Here is a 23,142-nt window from a genome sequence, read left to right as displayed (position 1 = left end):
AAGGCTAAAGCAAAAAAAAAGTTTTCATTTCAATGTTATCGGATACAGGCTTTAACTTAACGGGGAAACAAGGCAAGCAAAGGGAACAATTATTACAATTAAGAAAACAAAATGATGGTAATAATGTAAAGATGGAACACCTAGGAAAACATCTGTGTTAGTGAGCTCTAATATCCAGTTTACTCATGTCATAAATGCAAAGAAGTTGAAATTCGTTGCACATAAATAAAAAAGAAAACTCAAACTAGCAGCAAAATCATTTTCGCTTCGGTGGGTCTTAATTTGAATACATCAATTGCAAATAGGTAGTAGAAAGTCAACTTAAGAATGGTCAAAGTGTAGTCTTGAATACCTATAAGTGAAATAGAATGACTGAAGCGAATCTGAACGAGAAAAATGCAATCATGTGTGCACGGAAAACGAAATTGAATGTTTTAAGAGCTACAAAGAAACCCTAGCTTGAGAGGATTAGGGGAAACTGCGTGAATTTGAATGCATGTTAATGAAATTGAATGATTTTTTTTGCTGAAATTGGCCGGGAAAACCTATATTAACATTAATAATGAAATGATATATTTAAAAAAAATATAAACAAATATTAGAAAAATCATAATATAAGGTCCATGGCTTATTTAATTAAGTTTAAGCCTCTGTATATTTTTCAAAAAATGTTCAGCAGAATTTTCAGTAACATGATTTGTCGTGAATTGTGAACTGACATAGTATTGATGAAACTTTTTCGGTGGGCATTTTTTTTGTATATGGCCTCAACATTTTGTTTAATATGACATTATTCTGTACCTTGTGTTTACAAGTTTAAATGAGCAGTGGAGCTTTACGTGTTTCTAAGAGGAGACTATTTGCTTAGCAACTAAAACCACAACAATTTTATCTAGTCTAGATAAAAGTTTGTACCTAGATTGTAGGTACTATTACATCGCGCACAGAGAGGTAAAACAAGAAGTGTACATAATATAACAAAAAATGACAATTTAAAGTGGGGATAAAACAGCAGAAACCATAGAGATAGAGCGGAGCAGAAACTCACAGCCACAGTCGAACTAGCAAGATAAATCAAGCCCGTCTTGATGAGATATGGAGCTGTGCCTAGGCCCCCCAGATACACGCACGAAAAAAAGAACATCGCGAGCGGCAATTTTAGCAACTTTATTTGCCAACATTCTCTTCACGCTCATGCAATTTCTCCCACCGAAAGTTAAGCTGTGGCAAAGACCGTTTCGCGACTTCTTTCCTTCGCCGCGCATGGCCGCGCGCGCTTTTCTCGCGCTGGTCTTTGTTAATTTTTCGTTCGCGTGCTGGGGCGTCGTGCTTGACATCTTTGGGGTGCCGCGTGCGCCTTGACTAAAGGCTACCACTCTATGTACACACACCAGCATAGCAGCTATCCTAGCCTAGCCGGCCGGACAACAGCCGGGCATTAATCTGCGGCTAGAGTATCTCTCATCATCATCACATCAAAAACAAAACTATTTCTGTTTTTCTTGTCAGCTAGACTACCGACTAAAGCTACTCTGCGGTACCCGCTGGGACGGGATGATGAGTGTGTTTACACGCTGTCACTGACATGAGTCCCGATCTTGCTTCTGCTGCATACCTACATGATGTAAGCTGTGAATTTGAGAGGAAAAGTTTCCGTATGGCGCCACCACTTTTTCATTCGATATGAAATAATAATAATATAGTATCTAATTTACCTCAATGAGATATCCCTTTTTGTAAAAATTAGTGAAAAAGTGGTGGCGCCATACGGAAATATTATTATTATTACTAAGGTTTTGAAGCCCTGTGGGAGTGTGACTGTGAGCGCATCCATGATAATGTATGATACAAAAATACAAACCAATACAAAAGCTTGAATTTTTGTATGGCAATTGTATTTGTACGGCTATTTTGCCATTGCATAGTGCGTTTGTTCTTTTCTATTTGTCATCGAACAAAAAAATGCAGCAAATGTGAACGCACAATCTGCTGATGAGCGTACAAACTTATCATTGTGCATTTTGTTTCACTAATCACAGTCATCATTTCTCTTGCTCAAATCAAAACCCATGTTCCGGTAACTGAATGTATGAAGTAAAGTAAAACAAATATATAACATGGTTTATTGCGGGTGACCAGTCGATGAGCTCCCCTCGGTATTGGAAGTTGTCAAACTAGTTCCCTCGGCTTCGCCTCTGTCAACTTCCAATACTTAGGGGAGCTTAATATCGACTAGTCACCCTCTAGTTGCGATAACGTAACCCTCCTCCCTCTTGGTATTGGATGTTGTCAAACTAGTTCCCGAGGCGCCAATACCTTGGGAGCTTATATTGACTAGTCACCCTCTAGTTGCAATAATGTAACCAGCGTAGCTGGAGGATTATGAAGCATGCTCGGATTGTAAAAAACAAATGGTCTAGTCAGCAGATTTGCTCAATTTTTACAACTTTCAAAACTCATGACACAAATTCTAGGAACACAAACTTAATCCTCAATGTCTAATGAATAACACTTGAAAACGTATTTTAGAGAAAATATGTTGAACAAAAAGGACAAAAACTTACCAGATCCCAGATGAAACGGTCACAAATTTCCCAGGTTCTATTTTGAACCTGTCGCATTGCCATTTTGTGACTTTCCGATATGTTCAACGATTTGTTTTTTGGTCACCAAGCACTGAACCGCAGTAAAATTGGTTATAACCAATAAATGCATTAGATGTCAAGTGCGTATACATGCTTGTAGTTTTAAGATATTTGCATGTTGATCACGCCCGCGTTTTTTGTGACACTAACACCATTAAAGGCAGTGGACACTATTGGTAATTACTCAAATTAATTATTGGCATAAAATCTTACTTGGTGACGAGTAATAGGGAGAGGATGATGGTATAAAACATTGTGAGAAACGGCTCCTTCTGAAGTGCCATAGTTTTAGAGAAAGACGTAATTTTCCATGAATTTGATTTCGAGACCTCTTATTTAGAACTTGAGGTCTCGAAATCAACCATCTAAACGCACACAACTTCGTGTGACAAGGGTGTTTTTTTCTTTCATTATTATCTCGCAAGTTCGATGACCGATTGAGCTAAAATTTTCACAGGTTTGTTATTTTATGCTTATGTTGAGATACACCAACTGTGAAGGCTAGTCTTTGACAATTACCAATAGTGTCCACTGCCTTTAAAAAAAACCTAAAAAACCCAAACATTTTTCAAGACGAAACACATGCATGCGTGCGTAGAAAAGATTGAACGTAGGCTCATTCATGGCTCATTTAAATACATGCTAGCCTTAGCACATTTAAATTTGCCAATTCCAGGGGTTATGAACGAGCAAGGCATGCTGGGCAAAAATAGCGGTGAGATCGATCACCCCTGCGAACGAGGTTGGTAAAACTGCGACGCCATGTTACTGTGTCAGATTGTATCCTCGTCCATTGATGTTAATTTATGCAGGGTCTATGTACTTTTTTTTCACACAAAACACAATGCCCACAGATTTACATTAAACTTACACAGTGCGAAGATTATGACAGTAGAAAGCTTCACTTGAAATTTTACTTACTTAGGTGCTGTAGTTTTTTGTGAAATGAGTAAAACAAATAATTTTCGTCTTAGTTTTAGCATGTAAAAACGTACATGGTTATGCTATAAACCATCCCTGATTAATGAGATTTTACATGCTAAAAAAATAATGTTTGTTTCATGTGAGACGAAAATTATTTTGTGACTTTTTTTACTAATTTAAAAAAAAATACAGAACCTCAGTTAGTACTATTTGAAGGGAAGCTTTCCACTATCATCGTCTTAAAACCCTGTAAGTTTAATGTTAATCTGTGGACATTTTGAGAAAGTACCCAAATCCTTTAAAAACCTTAGATTGGAAACGTAATTACTCGGGAGATTGCGCTGAAAAGAAAAACACCCTTATCAATATGAAGTTGTGTGCTTTCAGTTGCTTGATTTCGAGACCTCAAAATCTATGCTAATAATTATTTTGAGTAATTACCAATAGTGTCCACAAAGGCAGTGGACACTATTTTGTGAGAAACGGCTCCCTCTGAAGTGGAGTAGTTTTTGAGAAAGAGTAATTTTCTACGAATTTGATTTCGAAACCTCAGATTTAGAACTTGAGGTCTCAAAATCAAGCATCTGAAAGCACACAACTTCTTGTGACAAGGTTGTTTTTTCTTTCATTGTTATCTCTTAACTTCGAGGACCAATTGAGCTCAATTGAGCTGGACATTTTTGTAATGGGGGAGCCATCTGCCTTTTTCTGCATGTCATTGGATTATGTGTAAAACTCAAAATACAACTTGGAGGGCAGTTGGGAGTATTATGTGAGGCAGCTGTGGATGCTATGGGTGATATTAAATACTTTACCTATCACCTTAGTCAGCTCCATCCGGAGCCTTTTTTTGTCAATCCCATTTCAAAACAAGTAGACAGTGGTCCATTGCATATTTGTTTGTCCGAAATAATCGGTTTGTCTATTTTAGTCATTGTTATTCTATTTGGTGATTATTAGCAGCTGTCACTTGGCAGCTTTAGTTGTTATTCTAGTTATTACCAGAGTTTTCCAGCTCTGCAACATTGATTGTCATTTTATGATGTTTTTTTTTTTGGTATCATTATTGCAGTTGAAGCGTTTATCATACTTTAAATACTTACAATGGCAGAGGGAGGCTATGATCCATGTGAGTGTGTTTGTTCACATGAGGGTGCTATGAGGAGACTACTTAGTATGGTGAGTAACCACAAAGTGTAGCGCTTGCAAAATGACTTGTCTAAACTTTTAAAAGATTTTACCCCAATATAAGTCAGTAAAATGGTTTGACAAGTCTTGATATGCGCTAGACTGAATGTGGCTGCGGTTGATTATTTCAGGGAAACAGTAAAAGTGGGGAAACATAATTTGTGTTTCCGGGGATGGAAGATATGCTGTAGGGTCTAATCTCAACTTCTTTCCAGTTACTACATGTAGGGCTATGTAATCTATGCTTAATTATAACCTTGCATAATTTTTCCCCAATGTGTGTCACCGACAGATTGTTAATAACAAAAACTTGGCTACAAAAGAAGTTCTTCATATAACTGATCCTAAAATCTCGAACCCATGAAAATGGTTGAGGATGAAAAAAGAATAGACTGTGCAAGTCTTGCATACATATCGGATTGAGAAAGCACATCAAACATGTAAAACAACTAGACATGGTTGCATTGTGCACAAATGCATAGCTGTTTCGTTAATAACATTTTCAAGTTAATCAACTGAATTTAAATTCTTGTTGTATTCAAAACAGTTATGACATATCTAGTCTATTCAGATTATACCATGTTCAGTTAGGAATTTAAGATTTAAAGACGGAAAAATTAAAAAAATCGTTGAAAATATTCGCAAGAACTTGCCAATATCCAACAACCTACTAAGTTTCAACATGATCGCATTATTACTTCAGGAGTTACGCGGCTTCAAAAAGTGCACCTTGTATGCCATGTCACGTGACCCCAATGGCGTCATTGATCTGAAAATTCACACATATGATGCATATGACAGTAAATGTGTGTGTAAATTTTGAATTGAGTACACGAAACTTCACCACACACATCTTCAAAAAGTCCATCTTCAACCTGTCGCTAGAGGGCGCTGTTGCATTTTGTGACGTCATTGGTATTTGTTTTGAACTGCCCGCCCTTGCCAGACATTAACATCGTTGAAAGCAACTTCATAACTTTTGTCATTTTTGAATTAAAGGCATTCCGGTTTTGACCGGAAGTAGAGGTCATGTGAGGTCACGCACACAAAACAAAATGAAGACCTAATTTGTCCCTACCCAATCTCGCAAACAGCAACCTACAGTCTCTTGTGGCTGATTTGATATAGAATTTCAAACATTGAAAGTAAACACCTTTAAGATGACGTCACATGACAGGTGATGACGTCATCATGACATCCTTTTTTTAGGATCATCATAGGACCAATAACTTTCATCACTGAAAGTTACATTGCAATTGCTCTTTAGGAAGTATGCAAAAACTCGTGAGTACTGAAACAGTCTAATAAAAAAACAAGAGCTGTTGTGCTGCGCTGCGCTACGAAACAGCTAATTAATTTGTTAAACATTACATGTACTGTATGTAAATAAAAATAAAGCTCTGGGACAAGGATGATTCTTTGATCTTAAATTTTTTAAAACCCCTTTTGTTAATCAACGCACGAATGTGAAACTACTCGAAGCTTGTTTGTATGTGGACACACGGTGGTCGCGAGGGCATAAAATTAACGTGTGATGCAGTTGAGAGAGGATGCTGACACATCATAGCCCAGTGAAAACTATTGTTGTTGTGTCTGAACAAAACATTACTCCTTAAGGTTGGGACCATAATGGTCCTGCAAGTTAGGATACGGTCGAGACTTGCACGGTCTATTTGTTATGTTTTCACGTTTGGAAAATTGTTTGCATTTTCACATGTTGCAGGCGCCTTACATTTAAATTGGCTCGTTCGGTTGGCAACTACAAAAAAGTTTATGGAAATCAATTATTGTTTACGTTTGTTGTTCACCTCTTGCGACAAACAAACTTCAGTCTTTTTTATTTATCAGAATCTTGTCCCTGACATTATGATGTGTAATGGTAATATTAAGATGCATGTTCTTCTTTTCCTACTAGTTGAGAGATTCACAGCAGACATGTTCAGATTCACAGTGTGACCTTGAATGTAAGTTACATTTCTGCATTGTACATTGAAGAAATAGACTGTGTGTCATACATTAATGCATGGACAGTTTTCACATTACAAATATGTTGAATAATTTATGAGGCACTTATTAAATAGTTTGTGACACTTAAAAGTGGACCAAAAGAAAAAAGATTTACATTAAACGTTCAAAGTTTGTAGATAAAGATGGTGGAAAGCTTCCCTTAAAATATTACTTGCTAAGGTGCTGTATTTTTTTAAAAAAGTAAAAAACAAATTAGTAAAACAAAGTCACAAAAAGAATTTTGGTTTCAGTTTTAGCATGTAAATAAGCTTGGGCGATATTGCTTTTATTATCCCACAATGACTCCTCAAAAACTATCGCGATATTCAAGTATATCGCAATTTGTGGTATGAAATCGTGGTATGAATCTGTCAAGTGTACCCATGGTGTGAAAATCTGGGCCTTTCAGTTACACATTCACAAAGTGTCTTTTAAAGTGTCTACTGCACATGACTGTTCTTACATGTGTGCATATTAAGCTATCCCGCCCATTTCATTCTAGCAAACCAATAAGCATCCATAATGCACATGAGGTGACTTCGTGTAGATCCCAATGCTGTGTGCATTTCGCAGCGCACAATCTCCATACACAGGGGAGGTAAATGATACAATGTGTTACTTCTGTAGTCTGTGTGAGACCACCTGGTTGCTAAAGTCTTTGATGTTTTTTTTTCAAAGGAACCCTATTATTGCAGGATCAATTGGGGAATCTTGCGGTTGGGTCTGGGACTTTATATTTTTTTAAACAGCCCTTTGTGGTTGCAAGATGCTCAAATAGAGAAGACAAATGTCAAAACCATGATTTGCTGATAATTTGATTGACAACAAATCAAGACGATATGGTTATCGTTTAAGAAATGGTATTGCGTTTTTCAATTATATCGAGATATCGCCCAAGCTTACTATGCTATACGAGAATGCTTCGCTGTGTTAAACAGATTCATTGGGAGAGGCATGTCACAAACCTGGAGCTCTACGATGGGCTACCGAGAGTTAGCACCAAGATTAGGGCAAGAAGGCTGAGACTAGCAGGTCACTGTCTCAGACATGCTGAGCTGGCAGCGAGCAAGCTTGTGCTTTGGGCCCCTACTCAAGGTCACTGTTCCCGAGGTAGACCACAAACCACCTATGTGGACACCTTGTGCCGGGACTCTGGACTGCGTCGGGAAGAGCTGCGTACAGCAATGGAGGACCAACGTGTTTGGAGGGCCATCATTCGATGCTCCGCATCGACTGAATGAATACTATGTAAAACATATTTACCAGTTATGGTATACATCTTATGTGCTTGAAATAATTTTTGTGACTTGTTTAACGCATTTCTCAAAAAATACAGCAACTCGGCAAGCAATATTTTAAGGGAAGCTTTCTCGGGCTGTGTGGCTCTTATTGGAACGTTATGGAAGAACGCAGATTGTTAAGAAGTCTTGAACGGAAATGGTTGCATACGAAGCTTGAAGTTCATGGTCAGATATACACTTTTGAAACGGCTGCCGAATAATTTTTTTTGTTCAGTAGTGTCCACTACCTTTAAAGGCAGTGGACACTAAATATTTGGTAATTACTCAAAATAATTATTAGCATAAAACCGTACTTGGTAACGAGTAATGGGGAGCTGTTGGTAATTTATAACATTGTGAGAAGCGGCTCCCTCTTAAGTTATTTAGTTTTTGAGAAAGAATTAATTTTTCACAAACTTGATTTTGAGACCTCAGATTTAGTATTTGAGGTCTCGAAATCAAGCGTCTGAAAGCACACAACTTCGTGTGACAAGGGTGTTTTTTCTTTTATTATCATCTCGCAACGTCGACAAGCAAATACAGTTCGTGATCTAGGTGTGGTACTGGACTCGAGTGGCACCATGAATGCTCATACATCTGATGTGTTTCTGGAAGAACAACCAGTTTATGTATTGACGGCTCGTTTTCTCAACGTCTTGACTTGAAATATGGCATACCACAAGGATCGATAGTGGGCCCCCAACAGTTCAACATCTACACCACTCCAATTGGCAACATCCTGCATAGGCACAACCTTCAGTTTCACATCTACGCAGATGATATACAAGTGTATTCTTCTTTCGACCCCGGCAACCACAATTCCATGATATATGCACTCTCACAGATGTCGACATGCATTGATGAGATCATGTCTTGGATGATTGTCAACAGGCTCAAGCTCAACGAGGAGAAGACCGAGTTCCTTGTGGTAATCTCTGATCACCTTGAGCACCTCCTGCCTGCAGTGACTCTCCGTATCGGTACCAAGATCATCCAGCCCTCTGAGAGTGTGCGCAATCTTGGTATTGGGTTTGACACTTCCTTGAGTATGAATGCTCAAGTAACATCCCTGTGCAAAGGTCTCAATTACCAGATGCGCAATATCTCTAGAATCAGAAGATTCCTCGATAAGGACACCTGTCATCTTGTTGTCCGTGCTCTGATTCTTACCAGGCTTGACTAAGCTAAACTTGTCTGTCGTGCCCAAAAGCATGACCACGCCACACCATACTTACAAGATCTTCACTGGCTGCCGATTAGGGAGAGGATAACCTTCAAGATCTTGGTTTATGTGTATAAATGCCTCAACAACACAGCTCCTGGCTATTTATCCTCTTGCCTGTCTCTCCATCGGCCTGGCCACTCAAGTCTACACCCCACACTACTCGCTTCATGGAACCTAACTCAATCAAGCTTCTTAAGTCGGCCTCAAGTCGCACATTCTCACATTTTGCTCCACACACCTGGAATGCACTCTCCACCTCAATCAGGAAATCCTACTCTCTTCGAACATTTAAGAAGTGTATCAAACATTTTCTATACCCTATCTAATGCGCTGCGTTCTTGACGTAGTGGCGCTATATAAATGCCCTATATGTATTCTATGTATTCTACCAATCTGCCAGAGGGAGTGAGAAGCAACCCTACATACATACATAGGTATGTATGTAGGGTTGCTTCTAACTCCCTCTGGCAGATTGGTAGATTGCGGAAATTGTTGGACGAATCTAGTACTGAGAAACTTAAACATGCCTTTGTTACTTTTGCTTCTAGCTTCACGTTTATAATATGAGATTTTTTTAATGTAAGACGCTGTTTATCAAAAATAAATATTATTATTATTTGTATTATTTTTATGAATATCATTATCTTCAAACCATGTAAATTTAATGTAAATCTGTGTACAATGTGTTTTGTGTCTTACAAAAAAATACCATACCCTTTAAAAAGCAATGATACTTTTTTTTCCCAGTTCTGATTTTCAGTGTCAGTTGGATAGCACTAGTGTTCAATTCAGAAAAATTCACGCACTCAAATTCATATTTAAAGAAGTGACTTAGGCAGACTCAACCAAAGCGACTGAAGCACTGTGCAGGGTTACTGGCAAGATTGTCTCACTTTGATATCTTTTTTGTTCCATCAATGACATACAATCAGTGGGATTTTGTGTTTGTGTCACATATATAGTTCCAGGAACAAACGGAGGTAGCGATGGCTTCAATTACTCGATGTTCATGATGATGGTTGGTTGGATTGTTCTTGTCGTTGTACTCTACTTGTTTAGACCAGCTTCAATAAGAGGGAATGGAGATCAGAAGCCCAGACCAGGAAATCAGGTAATGGCAATTGTCCAGTCTTCTTCTTTTATTATTATTGTTATAAATAATAATAAATAGTATCAATTATAGTAGGTGTCAGATCAGTTTTTTTTTTTAATGCAATACAATATTATGTAAAGAATCATCATCTGCATGACACAGAGGCACATATACACCATGTACATACAATATGTAGTCAAAACAAAAACTACCCTCTGACATGCACTTCTTTTATATTATTGTGGTGAAGTATCACTCCCACATCATACAATTTGATTTGAAGAAGAAAGTGTGATTTACAAAAATTAATCATTGACATGAAGATGTTCTTCACTTTACGTTAATTGGCACCCCCGAACAAAGATATTGACAAAATAGGGACACCGCCAATATAGGTCTAGATAGCTCAGTTGGTAGAGCGCCGGCACGTTAATCCGGAGATCGTTGGTTCGAATCCCACTCTAGTCAATTCTTTGTTCAACCCCAAAAATCAATTTACTATCCGTTTAAACAAAACCTTTCTAAACGGCTAACCATTCAACCATAAAAAGAATTGATCTCGGCTCTGTAAACATAATTACACTAACAGCAGCTCAATGTTACAGGGCGCCATTTTTTTACCCCCATCATGTGTCCGTTAGTGGAGGTGCACTTAATAATAATAATAATAATAAGACTTGTAATGCACCCGTATCCACCCTGCTGGGTGTTCAAGGCGCAGAAGACGTAATAATTACAATAATAATAATAATAGCTTATATTCTTATATAGTGCATTAGATAACTGAAAGAAATACCAATGCACTTTCCAAAAAAAACATAAGGCAAAGAGCAACAAATTAACAATGTAGGCAAACCAAAGGATTAAGCTGAACAATAGGCAATAGAAAACAAATGGGATTTTACCTGAGTTTTTAATTGGCCTATGTACATTTTTCTCCTTGCTTGCCACCAAAATTCCTTAAGTTTTACACTTAGGTTGACATCTACATGTATTCCTTATAATTATTAAATCATACATATAACATAGAACAAATAAAGACAAAAGAATCAGCCACCATTGGATTATTTAAGAACATAATCAAAACGATTTGAAAATGTTTCCCACAGCAGGCCACATGAGGTTGATCCTCCTCCTTCCAATACACAACCAGGCAATGCACTTGCTGCGATACTATGACAATGACTCTCATGGGTAGGAAATTGTAACACTCAGCTTAGATGACGACGCAGTGTATTTAGTGAACAAAACAAAATACTTTCCTTATTCCGAATCTCTTATACAGTTTACAAAAATAGTCATTAAAACTATTACTATATAACAAAAAAGAAAGAATATAATATCAAATGTATAAACGCACAGGCAACAAATTTGTGACAGAAAACATTAAAAAAAACACCAAAACAATACTTCAAGCCGGTGTGGCGGTTTCAGACTTCCGCCGTGTTCAGTTTTCCGAATGACCAAATACGGTAGCATTACGTCATGCAATGTCTGCGCACAGCAAGCGAAAGTAGTCCATTTTTAGTGCCGTATTGAGTTATCCATTACCCTCCGGTAGCTGTCATGGCGGCGTCCACGAGTCGAGTACAACTAGCGGCAAACGCGTGGATCGTATGAGTTGTTTTTTATGCAAGCAGAGTGTGACCTGCCTAAAGTTGTACCAATGAATACATGTAAAGATGGGGCAAGAGATTATGTGACTACACAGAAAAGAATAGTAATATAAATAATTTGGGGGTCACTGCTGGGAGAACTACAGTACTCGCCAGGGTACTCGCGGCGGTATCTGACAGGTCACCCGGAAAACTGAACACGCCGGAAAGCTAAAACCGTTCGAACAGCGTTTTGATATGTCCGACTACGTCACCCGGAAAACTGAACACGGCGGAAGACTGAAACCGCCACATCGGATCATGAACTGATCCTTTTTACTCATGCGTCTTCTCTTTTCATATACATACTCTGTTACGTTTTAGTCCAACATTATAATGGTTGCTTCTTTTTGTAGCTACTTTACGAATTTTTTTTCTTACTGATAATACATTAATTACACCGTGTAGCTTGACTAACCGCATCAACTGATCCTTTTCATATACATAAGCTTTTCATATACATAAGCTTAATGTTTTAGCCCGTATACAATGTTCGTTACATTTTGTACCGACATTTGCTAAATTTGTCTTCAAGACAGGATTTTTGCCCGGTAGTTTAACGACACAAGGTGTTGCTGCCATGGAGCATCAATGCTGTGTTGACCGCCAGATACAAAAAACCAACCGATATTGGAAACGTACACCTGATCTATGCAAATCAGGCTCAAGCTAGTACTGACCTCCCTGCTCAGCTATGGTAGCTGTTACTGTTGCCGATGATACTTAAACTATAACGACTAACAAAACACTAAATTAACAAAATTTTAACGTGTATATTGAAAGCATAGCAAGCAAGAAGTGTCTACCTTAAACCCTTACCCTGGGTACCGCACCCAGTCCTATTCAATGTTCCCGCCGAACCATTGAACCGTGTAACTCTTTACATAACGAGTATAAAGCAGATTTATTCTAATTCGCTTCGGGACTCAACCAAATAAATCAATATTTATACTTTAAACATTAATTACACTACTTTAATAAAGGTCATATTATTACTCAAATATGGTATGTCTGCAAGCTATGCTGCAACCGGATGACTACGAAGAACGGGCTGGTGGCTTAAATGCCCAAGGATTTTGAAACAGAAATTTAACTAGAAAAATTGTCCTGGACATAAGTTTCCTTTGCTGTGTCCGTCTTCCAGCGCCATAAAACAGCCTGTCGGACACCCCCGAGTTTGCAGCCGCTGAGGCTCCCCCTGCTCTTAAACTGTGCAGAGAAAATTTGCTTACATCATCAACTAAGGGTGATACGGCATCTACAATTAGTTCTCTTACTCGAGTATATGACATTGGATTGTTCGCTTTTCTAAGTACATAACCCGTGCTAACTTTAGTTAAACTTCTGAAAACGAATGCATTTTTGTCTGTGGGTGAAATAACAGCTAATTTAAGATATAATTCGAACATGGCAACTGGACAAGTTGGTAAACCTGATCTGGCTATGATAACTGCATCACCCTGACGGTAAATATCCGTCTTACTTGACTTGATTTGGATGGACAAGTGTGTACTAGTGAACGCTAGATAACCCATTTTTATTTGGGCTAACTCGTTAAATCTTAAGAAACCAGCAAATGAAATCAGGGACATTGCCAATGTTCTAATGTGCAATAAATTGAGAATTGATTTGTCTTCTCCATATTTAATTACCATATCAGAGAGGAGCTCTGGTGTTATTGGCTCTTTTCGTACCTTGGGTTTCGAAAGGGACCTTTTTAGCCCCTCTGCTGTGTTTGCCACTAGAGTGTCTTTTGTGGGATCTTTAATGTTCGCCATACGATGAGCCCATGAAGTTGAGACTACTGTGCTTATGATAGGAGCTGGTGAACTCACCGAATTACCGAGGTGAACTAAATATAATGAAACTATGTGTGGGTCTGCCGGCAGTGGAGATTTGCCGTGTGACTCTGACCACTGTTGCCATCTAGTAAAGTATGAACTGTACTGAGCCACTGTTGAAGGGGCCCTTGACTTGGTGACTATGGCGGGTAGTTGACTTGCAAGTTGGTTCAGTTCTTGGTTGTCTGTTGTTTTAGCAAAACTTCCGATCCAATTTTCACTGCTGAATATTAGCTTAAGTAAAGAAAGTATAAATAACAGAATAGTATTGGTTATACAAGTATCAAATACATTCAATCATACTTTTTAATTATAGCGTTAGATATGCAAATTAACTGTCTATCCCCTACATGACTTTTCACATCTCTGGCCTGACTTGCGTTCTGAATGCAAATAAAATCAAATTACGGCAGTCTTTTTCATAATTTCTTCGATTTGAAATTGCACACTCTGAGTGGAACGAGGTCTTAACTGCCTCAACTTACGTTCTACTGAAGAACCTCTGGAAACGTACTGCTAAAATAGTACTGCGTTTCATGTTCTGAACAAACTTGGAGTTTCCTCCACGTCCCTCTTTCAGCTGAGGAAAAGGACTTGTAAACTCCCATATGTCAGAAATTTCAAATCTTGGTGAATACCCATCTTGAAACAAAATCACCCAAAAGGGTGCAGACTTCCAGGCAGGGCAAATCAATGTGCTCTGAGCTTTGGAAGCCAATAAATGGAGGATGGCTCTGGGAATTGACCAATTCTCTGTAAAGGTATCGATCGCTTCAGAACCTGGGTTCCAGAATCTCGAATTAAACCTTGGCAGTTTAGTGTTATAGTAACTAGCGAAACGATCAACCGTGTAAGGGCCCAAAACATTGTGGAGCATTGTGAAAATTTCATCGGAACACTTCCAATCATCTGTATCAACAATTTTGCTAAGAAAATATGCTTTGTCATTTAATGATCTTGGGATCCATTCCATCTCAAGATAAACACCATGTCGTATGCATGAACAACAAATATTAAGGGCAATATCTTGTAAATCCTGTTTCATACTACCGCGATCAATAATCTTAACTATGGCTTGATTATCAGTAAACCATTTTACCCGGTTGTGCTGGAAGTTATGTATATCTGGGAAATCAGGACTAATTCTACTGCCTTTAATTCCCTCCAAGTCGAACTTTGACTTATTTATGTTGATGCCCAGTGCACATGACTGATGGAGTCATCTGCATCTACTACATATCCTGCAAAACCATGAGTGCTAGCATCTGAATAAACTACTTTAGAACAACTGGCAACGTAGTTAATCGGTTTAGCTTTTAACTGTTCTATATTTTGCAGCCAGAAAGTAAATTCTTCTTGTGCTTGAGCTGAGAGCAATACATTGGAATTCCATGAACTTTTGGATTCGATGGCACAGTGGATGGCCTTAGTCATGATTCTAGTCATTGAACCAACTGCTAAGTAAGCGGAAATAATCTTCCCAGTCACACTGGCTAGTGTTCTAGCAGTAACCCCATTTGACTGTCTAGTTTTTGCCAAGATGGCCTGTATGTCGTTTTTGATGGCTACGACTCTCTTTCTGGCAAAATCAATAAGCCATCAGTAAGATTAATTTAAAATCCCAACCACTCTGTATCTGAGACTGGGTTCCACTTGCTTTTCTGTGCATTAGGCACAAAGCCTGCGTTTACCAAGTCTTTTAAGACTTCAGTACTGTGTTTGGTGGCTTTCTGAAGACTCTTCGTAGCCCAAACCATCATCTAGAAAAACTACAATCTGTTTCCCTTCACTACGCCATTTCTGTACGAGGGGCCTTAGTACCTTAGTAAATACATAGGGAGTGGTTGATAAACCGAATGGGAGCACCATGAACTCAAAGAATGAAAATACACCTCTGAAAACCCAGCTAAAACCTAAATACTGTCGATGTTCAGGGAGAATACTGATATGGTGGTAACGCGATTTCAAATCCAACTGATACATACATGTAGAGCCATGAGGTTTTAGAAACAAAAGGGCTGTACGTAGGTCTTCGTATTTTACGGACTGTTTCCAAAAAAACTTGTTTGTGTTCCTCAGATCTAAAATAAGTCGACGTTTACCAGATTTTTGCACTGAAACTGACAGAGGATTTACAATGTATGGTTGATTGGCACACAATTTTATGCAACATGCATCTAAAAGATCTGAGATTGCAGATGAAACAAAGTGTGTGTGATTGTGTGCAGAAGCATTGTTAATTAGTCTTCTAACATTTGGATCCAAAATCGGAGTAGGAGGAGGTGTTTGGTAAAAGGGAAGAGCATAACCAAACTCAACTGGAGGTACATGTACAGTTTTTGTTTACTACAAAAACAAGGTGTTCGTGGTGAGTGAGTGAATGAATTGGTGACAACATTTACCCCATCAATCCAATGACTGGTTAAGGAGTTATGATTTTTTTACAAATTAAACACCAACTTCCGGTTTGCATCGGATAAAAGGTCATATAGGGGTTACTTTTTATGTAGCGCGTGATAAGTTTATTAAGACCTTTTAAATGATGGATGGGTTGTAAAAATCCAATATTTGGTTTAGAAGTTATGATTTTTTCAAATATAAAGTTTAAACTTCCGTTTTGAACCAGAAGGTACTGTCAAATGAGGTCACACTTGGTAGCGTTGGTGATGTCTTTTGAGTTCTTTCTTTTGACGTATAGATGATAAAAATCAAATCATGTGGTTTAGGATTTTTTTATTTTTCAAACATTATATATCAATATCCAACTTTAACTGGAAGTCAAGGTCAAACAGGGTCGCATATTGTATAGCACGTGATAAGTCTATTAAGACCTTTCAGATGATGCATAGATTGAGAAAATCCAATGTATGGTTCAGATGTTATGATTTTTTTCAAATATAAAATTTAAACATCCGGTTTGAACCGGAAGACAATTTTTTCAGGTCACAAATTATAGCGTTAGTAATGTTTTTCAAAGCCTTATCTGAATATTTTTTTCAAATAATTAATTGCATCTTCCTGTTTAACTGGAGGTCAAGGTTTAATAGTCAATGTTGTGTATCGTTTCTTAAGTTGTTACATACCTACCCAATGACGTATAAATATATAAAAAATCAAATGTGTGGTTGTGATATTATTTTTCTTTGACCAATTATTTTCAACCTCTGGTTTGAACAAGAAGCCAAGTTTAAACTGATTTCATTTGTGTCGATCCTGACTAGTTCATTAAAACCTTTCAGCTGATGTTTGACTTGTAAACATTTTATAATTATGTGATGGACTATCTGAAGGTGTATAATGTATCTTATAACATCAATGCAAATGTATTCCTACTTGTAGTTTTGGTGCGAGACGTTGTTCATTATTACTCAACTATTGCGATTCACCGCGGTTCACTCAGCGCTCGATGTTACTAAAAATGTTACAGCGCCCTCTTTCGCTGGACTAAAGAGAGCACTTTTGGGAATTCCCCCAAAAAACTCGGCGCTTGCACTGCATAGCGTACATAGCGTGCATTGTTGATCAAAATGGGGTAAACGCGTGGGTCAACAGGTGCTTTGACGTCCCTTTTCGAATGATGTAAAGGTCCAAATTTTGTTATTTCTGTGCAAAAGATTGAGCGGGATTGCTGTTTTACAATCTGAAACAAAAATTACGTTGAAATGATCAGTAGTTTTAAAAACATGAATACGATAAGATTTTATGAAATTTTCAACTACCGGCCCGGCCACTTTATGGCTACTAGAGGTTGAATTTTCCTCATACTCGTATCCAGTAAATAATTGGTCATCTTGTACATCATTAACACATTCTACAGATTTTAACTCAACTTTATTTACTGTGTGTTGTCCTCGACCGATGTCCTCCTTCGGTTTAAGTGCTGACACCTTTGGTAGTGACGGCTTGACCTTGACGCTTTCCAATGTAGGGCCAGTGTCCTTGGCCTCCACAAGCGTAACAGGTGTCTCGTACGTTGGGGTATCGTTGGGCACGAAAAAGCTGATGTTGACCCATAGTAGCAGGTAGCAGTAGGCCTGGCTTGGTTGAACGAACCCCTGAACCTCTTGGAGGGGTTGGTCTTGGTTGTGCTTTTGATCTTCCTTGCTGCTCTGGGGATTCTCTTTTCGTCGCCGCTGTCGTAAGCGAGCTCATTTGTCTCATATTATTCGACTGTTGCCCAGCCTTTGTTGCCTGGCCACTACCCTGTCGATTTTAAAGGAACGTTACAGAATTGGTAAGAAACAAAAATCGTGAAGATCACAGATTTACATAAAACTTACACGGTCTAATGATGGTGATACATGTAGTAGAAAACATCTCATGCAATATTTCTGTCTGAAATGTCATATTTGATGAGAAATAAAAAATCAGAATTAAGACAACATGGAACTCACACCTGATTTGAGGGATGAGTTAACAAGGTAGCAGAGTGTCCAAAAACTGCTCAACCAGTCAAGATCGTACTGGGTCTAGGACCAGCCGCAAGATGGGCTAGGTGCCTTTGAAATAATCTCACCCACTTCTATCTTCTTCGCAAGTTGTAGTGAAGGAGTCCAAGGACTAACAGATGAAGCAGAAGAGAGGCCGTCTCTGATAGACTGAATTTTGCACTGAAGAATGATGAGAATCGTTCTGCCATTCCTCAGGACAGACATGATCTGGGAGCTTAGATGGTTTCTTCTTATGAAGGATGTCATTGACGACTTTTGCTACCTGGGATGCAACGTTGCAGATAGCCGAAGTGCCATTCAGTGACGACGGCAGCTGGCATGGGTCGCCGCTCGGAAACTCACACCTGTGTGGGATGGAGTAGCCAGTGACAAAGCCAAAATGCAGCTCTTCAAGTCCACAGTTGAGAAAATGCTTTTGTACAGCTGTGAAGCTCTAGCGATCACCGACACCACAGTCTCGGTGTGCACTTTCCAGTATGGATGTCCAACAAAGTCTTGTACTCTCACACTTGCATAACACCTGCCACAACAACCCTGCTGAGAACTCGTCTTCGTTTGATCGGCCATGCTCTTCGGAGACCTGAGGTGCCTCTCGCTACCTTCGTAAATCCACAAAACCAGCCATCTGAACTCTTTCGACAGGGTGGAAGACTCCGCTGCACCTACATATCACAGCTTATAGACGACCTCAACGCCATCGGCCTAAAACACGATCAAGCTGTTCAAGCTGCGCTGGATCGGCCTGGAAGGCAGAGACGAATTTCTAACATTGGACAAACCCGTGGTCACAATGTCTCGAGCCGAGTTAGGCCCGAGTAGCGTCAACTATGTATTGATGATGCCAAATAGCTGCTTCGAGTCATTACCACAGTTGATAATCTTGTCATTGAAGAAGCTACATTTGGATGTTGTAGTACTCTAGGTATTCTTTACTTCCTTGTAATGACAGAGGTCATCATTGGATTGAGTAAGTAGCCATTTTCTTTCAGCTTTTCTGCAAATACGTTTGGCCAGATACAGAGAATCTGAGTAGCAGGTTTGCTTCGGACAAACTGGCACTGACCTAGTGGATGCAGGTGCATATTTGTCTAACAGGTTGGTGACAACAGTGTTTTACTGCTCAACAGCATCACACACATTAGAGGCAGGAGACGCTATGAGCTCTGAGGTTAGAAGATCATCCGGGAAGGACATTTAGAGATTGGAACTTCCTGGATGTAAGGGTCTTCATAACTGGTAGTGGCTTAGCAATATCAATATAGCAAGCAATGAGTCTATAGTGTATGGTTGAAAATTTGATCCAGAACACGGATAATCTTGACTAGGGAGTCAGAGTCTGGGGATAGTGCTTTTGTAAACGGTTAAGCATTTAAACGTTTAACTGTCACAGGCTTAGGTCCAATACACAAACAGTACATCTCTCTAATTAGAGTGTTGTGGTTGATTGCAGAGAATTAGTGACCCAAGGCTGGTTCATACTCATTTTCACTGCATACTCAGCACGTGGACTTGTTTATCACAGCCTTTGTAGTGAAAATTATAAGCACAATGTGTAATCATAATGCGGCCGAATAAAAAAAGAAAAGAAAAATAGGTTTTACACGATAATTGGATGCATATAGTTGGTTAATTTGACTATTTTGGCATTTAAAAATCATTTACAAATTTACCCAGTCAGTTTCCCTTGTGGTTTATATTGATATTTTGGCATTTGTTGAATGCGTATTACAGTATGCAGTGTCAGTGAGTGATGCCAATTGTAGAGAAGATGAAAACAATGTGCGGTCACAGCAAGAAAGAACTGCTACCTTGAGTCATCACAGTGTGGGTTTGATTGCCTGTTATGACTGCTATCATATTTTCCTACAAATGAACCTTCTTTTGAAATTGCCCATTCACAACATCAATCTGGATGAATTTGCCAGTTTTATTGACAAATAAAGGTTGCTTGTACCATACTTGCCTTCCCATTATCAAGTCATCTGTACAAGAACAACAAACACACCTTTGAAAGTATCTGTCGCTTTAAAAAGAGACAGATTTTCAGATGAAATAAGACCCTTAAACAAATGCCACTCAGACAAAAATTCCTATTTGTCATCATGAGATAAATGTTCTGTTTTAATATTTGATTGTTAGAAGTACCTATAAATAGTAAACTATTGGGGAGAGTGTTTGTTCTGAGAATAGCCTGTCTGACCACTGGCTCTTCTCAAAGTAAACATTTCTCCCAAAAGAGATTGGTACTTAACATGGTTGTATCCTTAACTTGACTTACACTAATTACTTCTTATTATCCATGACCTGCAAAGCTTTAAACATCATTTATTTGATTGTTATCTTATAGGATCCAGGCCCATCACCTCGAGCACCTCCATTGGATTAGATGTTATTGTGGCAACCTGTTCATTGTAACTGCATCAATATGTAAAGGAGGTTTCTCTCTTTCAATGCTTTATAGGTACTTGTATGTTGGTATAAGGTAACACAGAATTTGATATTTTTGTAAATATGAAATATGAAAGTATTTTATTTAAAAACAAATACTATTTTTGAAGGGTAAGAAGGGTCACACTCTATTAATGCATTTTACATGTTTTGTTGAAGGCATATTCCTATGTGTTACAACCTGGCATATAAATGCCATGGAACAAGACCACCAGGTCTTTCTACTGTTTCATTGTTAAGATTTGTGTGGAAAGGGATATCATTGATGGTTTTCATCAAATAAAACATGAAGGAGATACGTTAAAACATCAAGAAGATTAGTTAAAATATGCAGAATTGCAATATTATGTAAAACAATAAATCAAGTGTTGATAAACTCTTTTTAGCCAGGTTTAAAACTTTAAATTTGGAGTCGCGTATCTGTAAAAATTCAGAATTATCATGTATCTGATACTTTTAGTGCATATCATAGTTGATTTTCTAGCAGTTTGTATGTGAGGATATTGCAAGCAAAGTGGGGGAAAGTGGTGTCGAAACGTTCTTGTTTTGAAATTGCAATATGCGCCCTCATAAACAAAAGAAGAAAAAAAAAATAATAATAATAAATAAATAAAGTAACAATAAATAAATCAATGAATAAAAAATAAATAAAGTAAAGTAATAACAATAATTAAAACAAATTAGATACAAATATATAAAAACACCCAGAATGAATAGATAGTGAAACAAAAATAACACTAAATATAATAATAACAAAGGAAATGGTCAAATGAAACAACAAATAAACTCCAAATTTAGAGTTTGTAAAACAAAGTGTAGGTGTTCAGGAACGGATGTGTGAAAGGGGTTGTTTGACAAGTGTGTACACTTACTAGTCACAATAAAACAAGTACCAATCAAAGCAAGCAATCGGTTTGGCCTTTTCAAATCATTTTACAGTAACTTCCGGTTTAAACAGGTCAAAAAAGTCAAGAAAAGTTCACCAAATGTATAGATTGTCTAAATGGCTGATATGGTTGACGAAATATTAACTTAAACTTCTTGAACTCGAAATGACGTCATAACGTCATCATGTTGTTTTTACAATTTTTGCAATTTTGATCATTATTACAAATCTTGAGAACAAAGCAAGGTGCATTTGTTTTTTACTCCCGGAACCGCACACCTAGAGTTTGTTCAATGTGTAGTTATCATTCGTATTCTTACATAATTTTCACCCCTAGAAACAAAAGAGACAGTTAGTTTGTTTTATAGACTGTGTAAGTCTTGCGCATGTTTGAACTGCCTGGTTATTCCCCCATCCATATGGAGTTTACGTGGGCAAGGTACCGTTTCTTAATGTTTTTGTTTTGCCATTGAAATTAGATAAACTGTGTAATTTCCATGGCAAAAGAAAATAAGAAGAAACAGTACCTAGCACATGTAACCTTGATGGATCATCCTGTGATAGAAAATATTAGTAGTAAAATCACTTCACGAAATAACAAAAGAAAATCAAGAATCAATCTTGAAACAGGCTTTCGGTTGCTTGAAAATTTTTTTTAATTTTGAACCTTCCTGATCATGAAACTTGTTAACACTCTCTTTGGTCACCCTATGATAATCGTCAATCGCTGTTATTGCCTTTCATTACATCCATGGTTGCTGGGGCATCAGTGTCCTTTATAAACTGTGTCATGGTCAAATTCACACCTTATCGACAAGACTATTGCAATGGTTGGACAAGTTCATGTGTGGATTGTTCAAAAGTTGTTTCTAACAAGTTACGATGAAATAAGCATCCTTATTCCAGAGGTTTAATGTTGTTTCAAATAATAGTTTATAAATTATTTGTATTGACGAAAAAAAGAAGAAAAAAAAACATTTTATCAAAAGTGTTTTCAACATTAGAATTCTTTCTGAAATATGAATTTTGGGAAAAAAGGTCTGATTATAGAAAACAAACCTATGATCTTTGTTTGATCTGTTTTGTCAGTTAGATTGTGCCCGAGTCTTAAACTCAAATAATAGTTGCTAGATTATTTGTAATGACTAAAAAAAAAAAAACATTTTATCATTTTTTTTTTTTTTTTTTAACAATTTTAAAACAAAGATTTTATTACAGAAAACAAACCTTTATTCTTTGTTTGATCTGTTAACTCAATTCGATTGTGCGCGAGTCTTACACAGTTTATTGGCATAAAATTGTTGCAGTAATCGTAGCTGATATTATGCAGCATCTTCCAACTTATTTATAATTATACATGTTATTTGTGTTTATATAAAAAAATGTATTCAATTTTTTTTGAATATGTTTGTAGAGTGCAGTTTTAAGTAGATTAAAAAGTCATTATATGGGAGCTCCAATTTGTAAAGCCGTTTGTTGCAGCATGGAGGTAAAGCAAA

General features: G+C 37.7%; 1 protein-coding gene across 1 annotated transcript; it reads left to right on the top strand.

Moving 5' to 3' along the window:
* The first annotated feature begins 1,434 nt into the window (after positions 1–1,434).
* On the top strand, positions 1,435–21,403 carry LOC117290276 (small integral membrane protein 14-like). Its single transcript, XM_033771585.1, has 5 exons — positions 1,435–1,624; positions 4,642–4,748; positions 6,673–6,721; positions 10,232–10,380; positions 20,657–21,403. Exons 2-5 carry the CDS (start codon positions 4,674–4,676, stop codon positions 20,693–20,695), a joined length of 312 nt encoding a protein of 103 aa, XP_033627476.1. The 5' UTR covers positions 1,435–1,624; positions 4,642–4,673; the 3' UTR covers positions 20,696–21,403.
* Positions 21,404–23,142: the final 1,739 nt, after the last annotated feature.

This window comes from Asterias rubens, chromosome 5 (genome assembly GCF_902459465.1).
Source record: "Asterias rubens chromosome 5, eAstRub1.3, whole genome shotgun sequence".
Taxonomy (NCBI): domain Eukaryota; kingdom Metazoa; phylum Echinodermata; class Asteroidea; order Forcipulatida; family Asteriidae; genus Asterias; species Asterias rubens.
The sequence above is the reverse complement of the archived record's forward strand: the minus strand, read 5'-3'. Positions and strand labels throughout refer to the sequence as shown.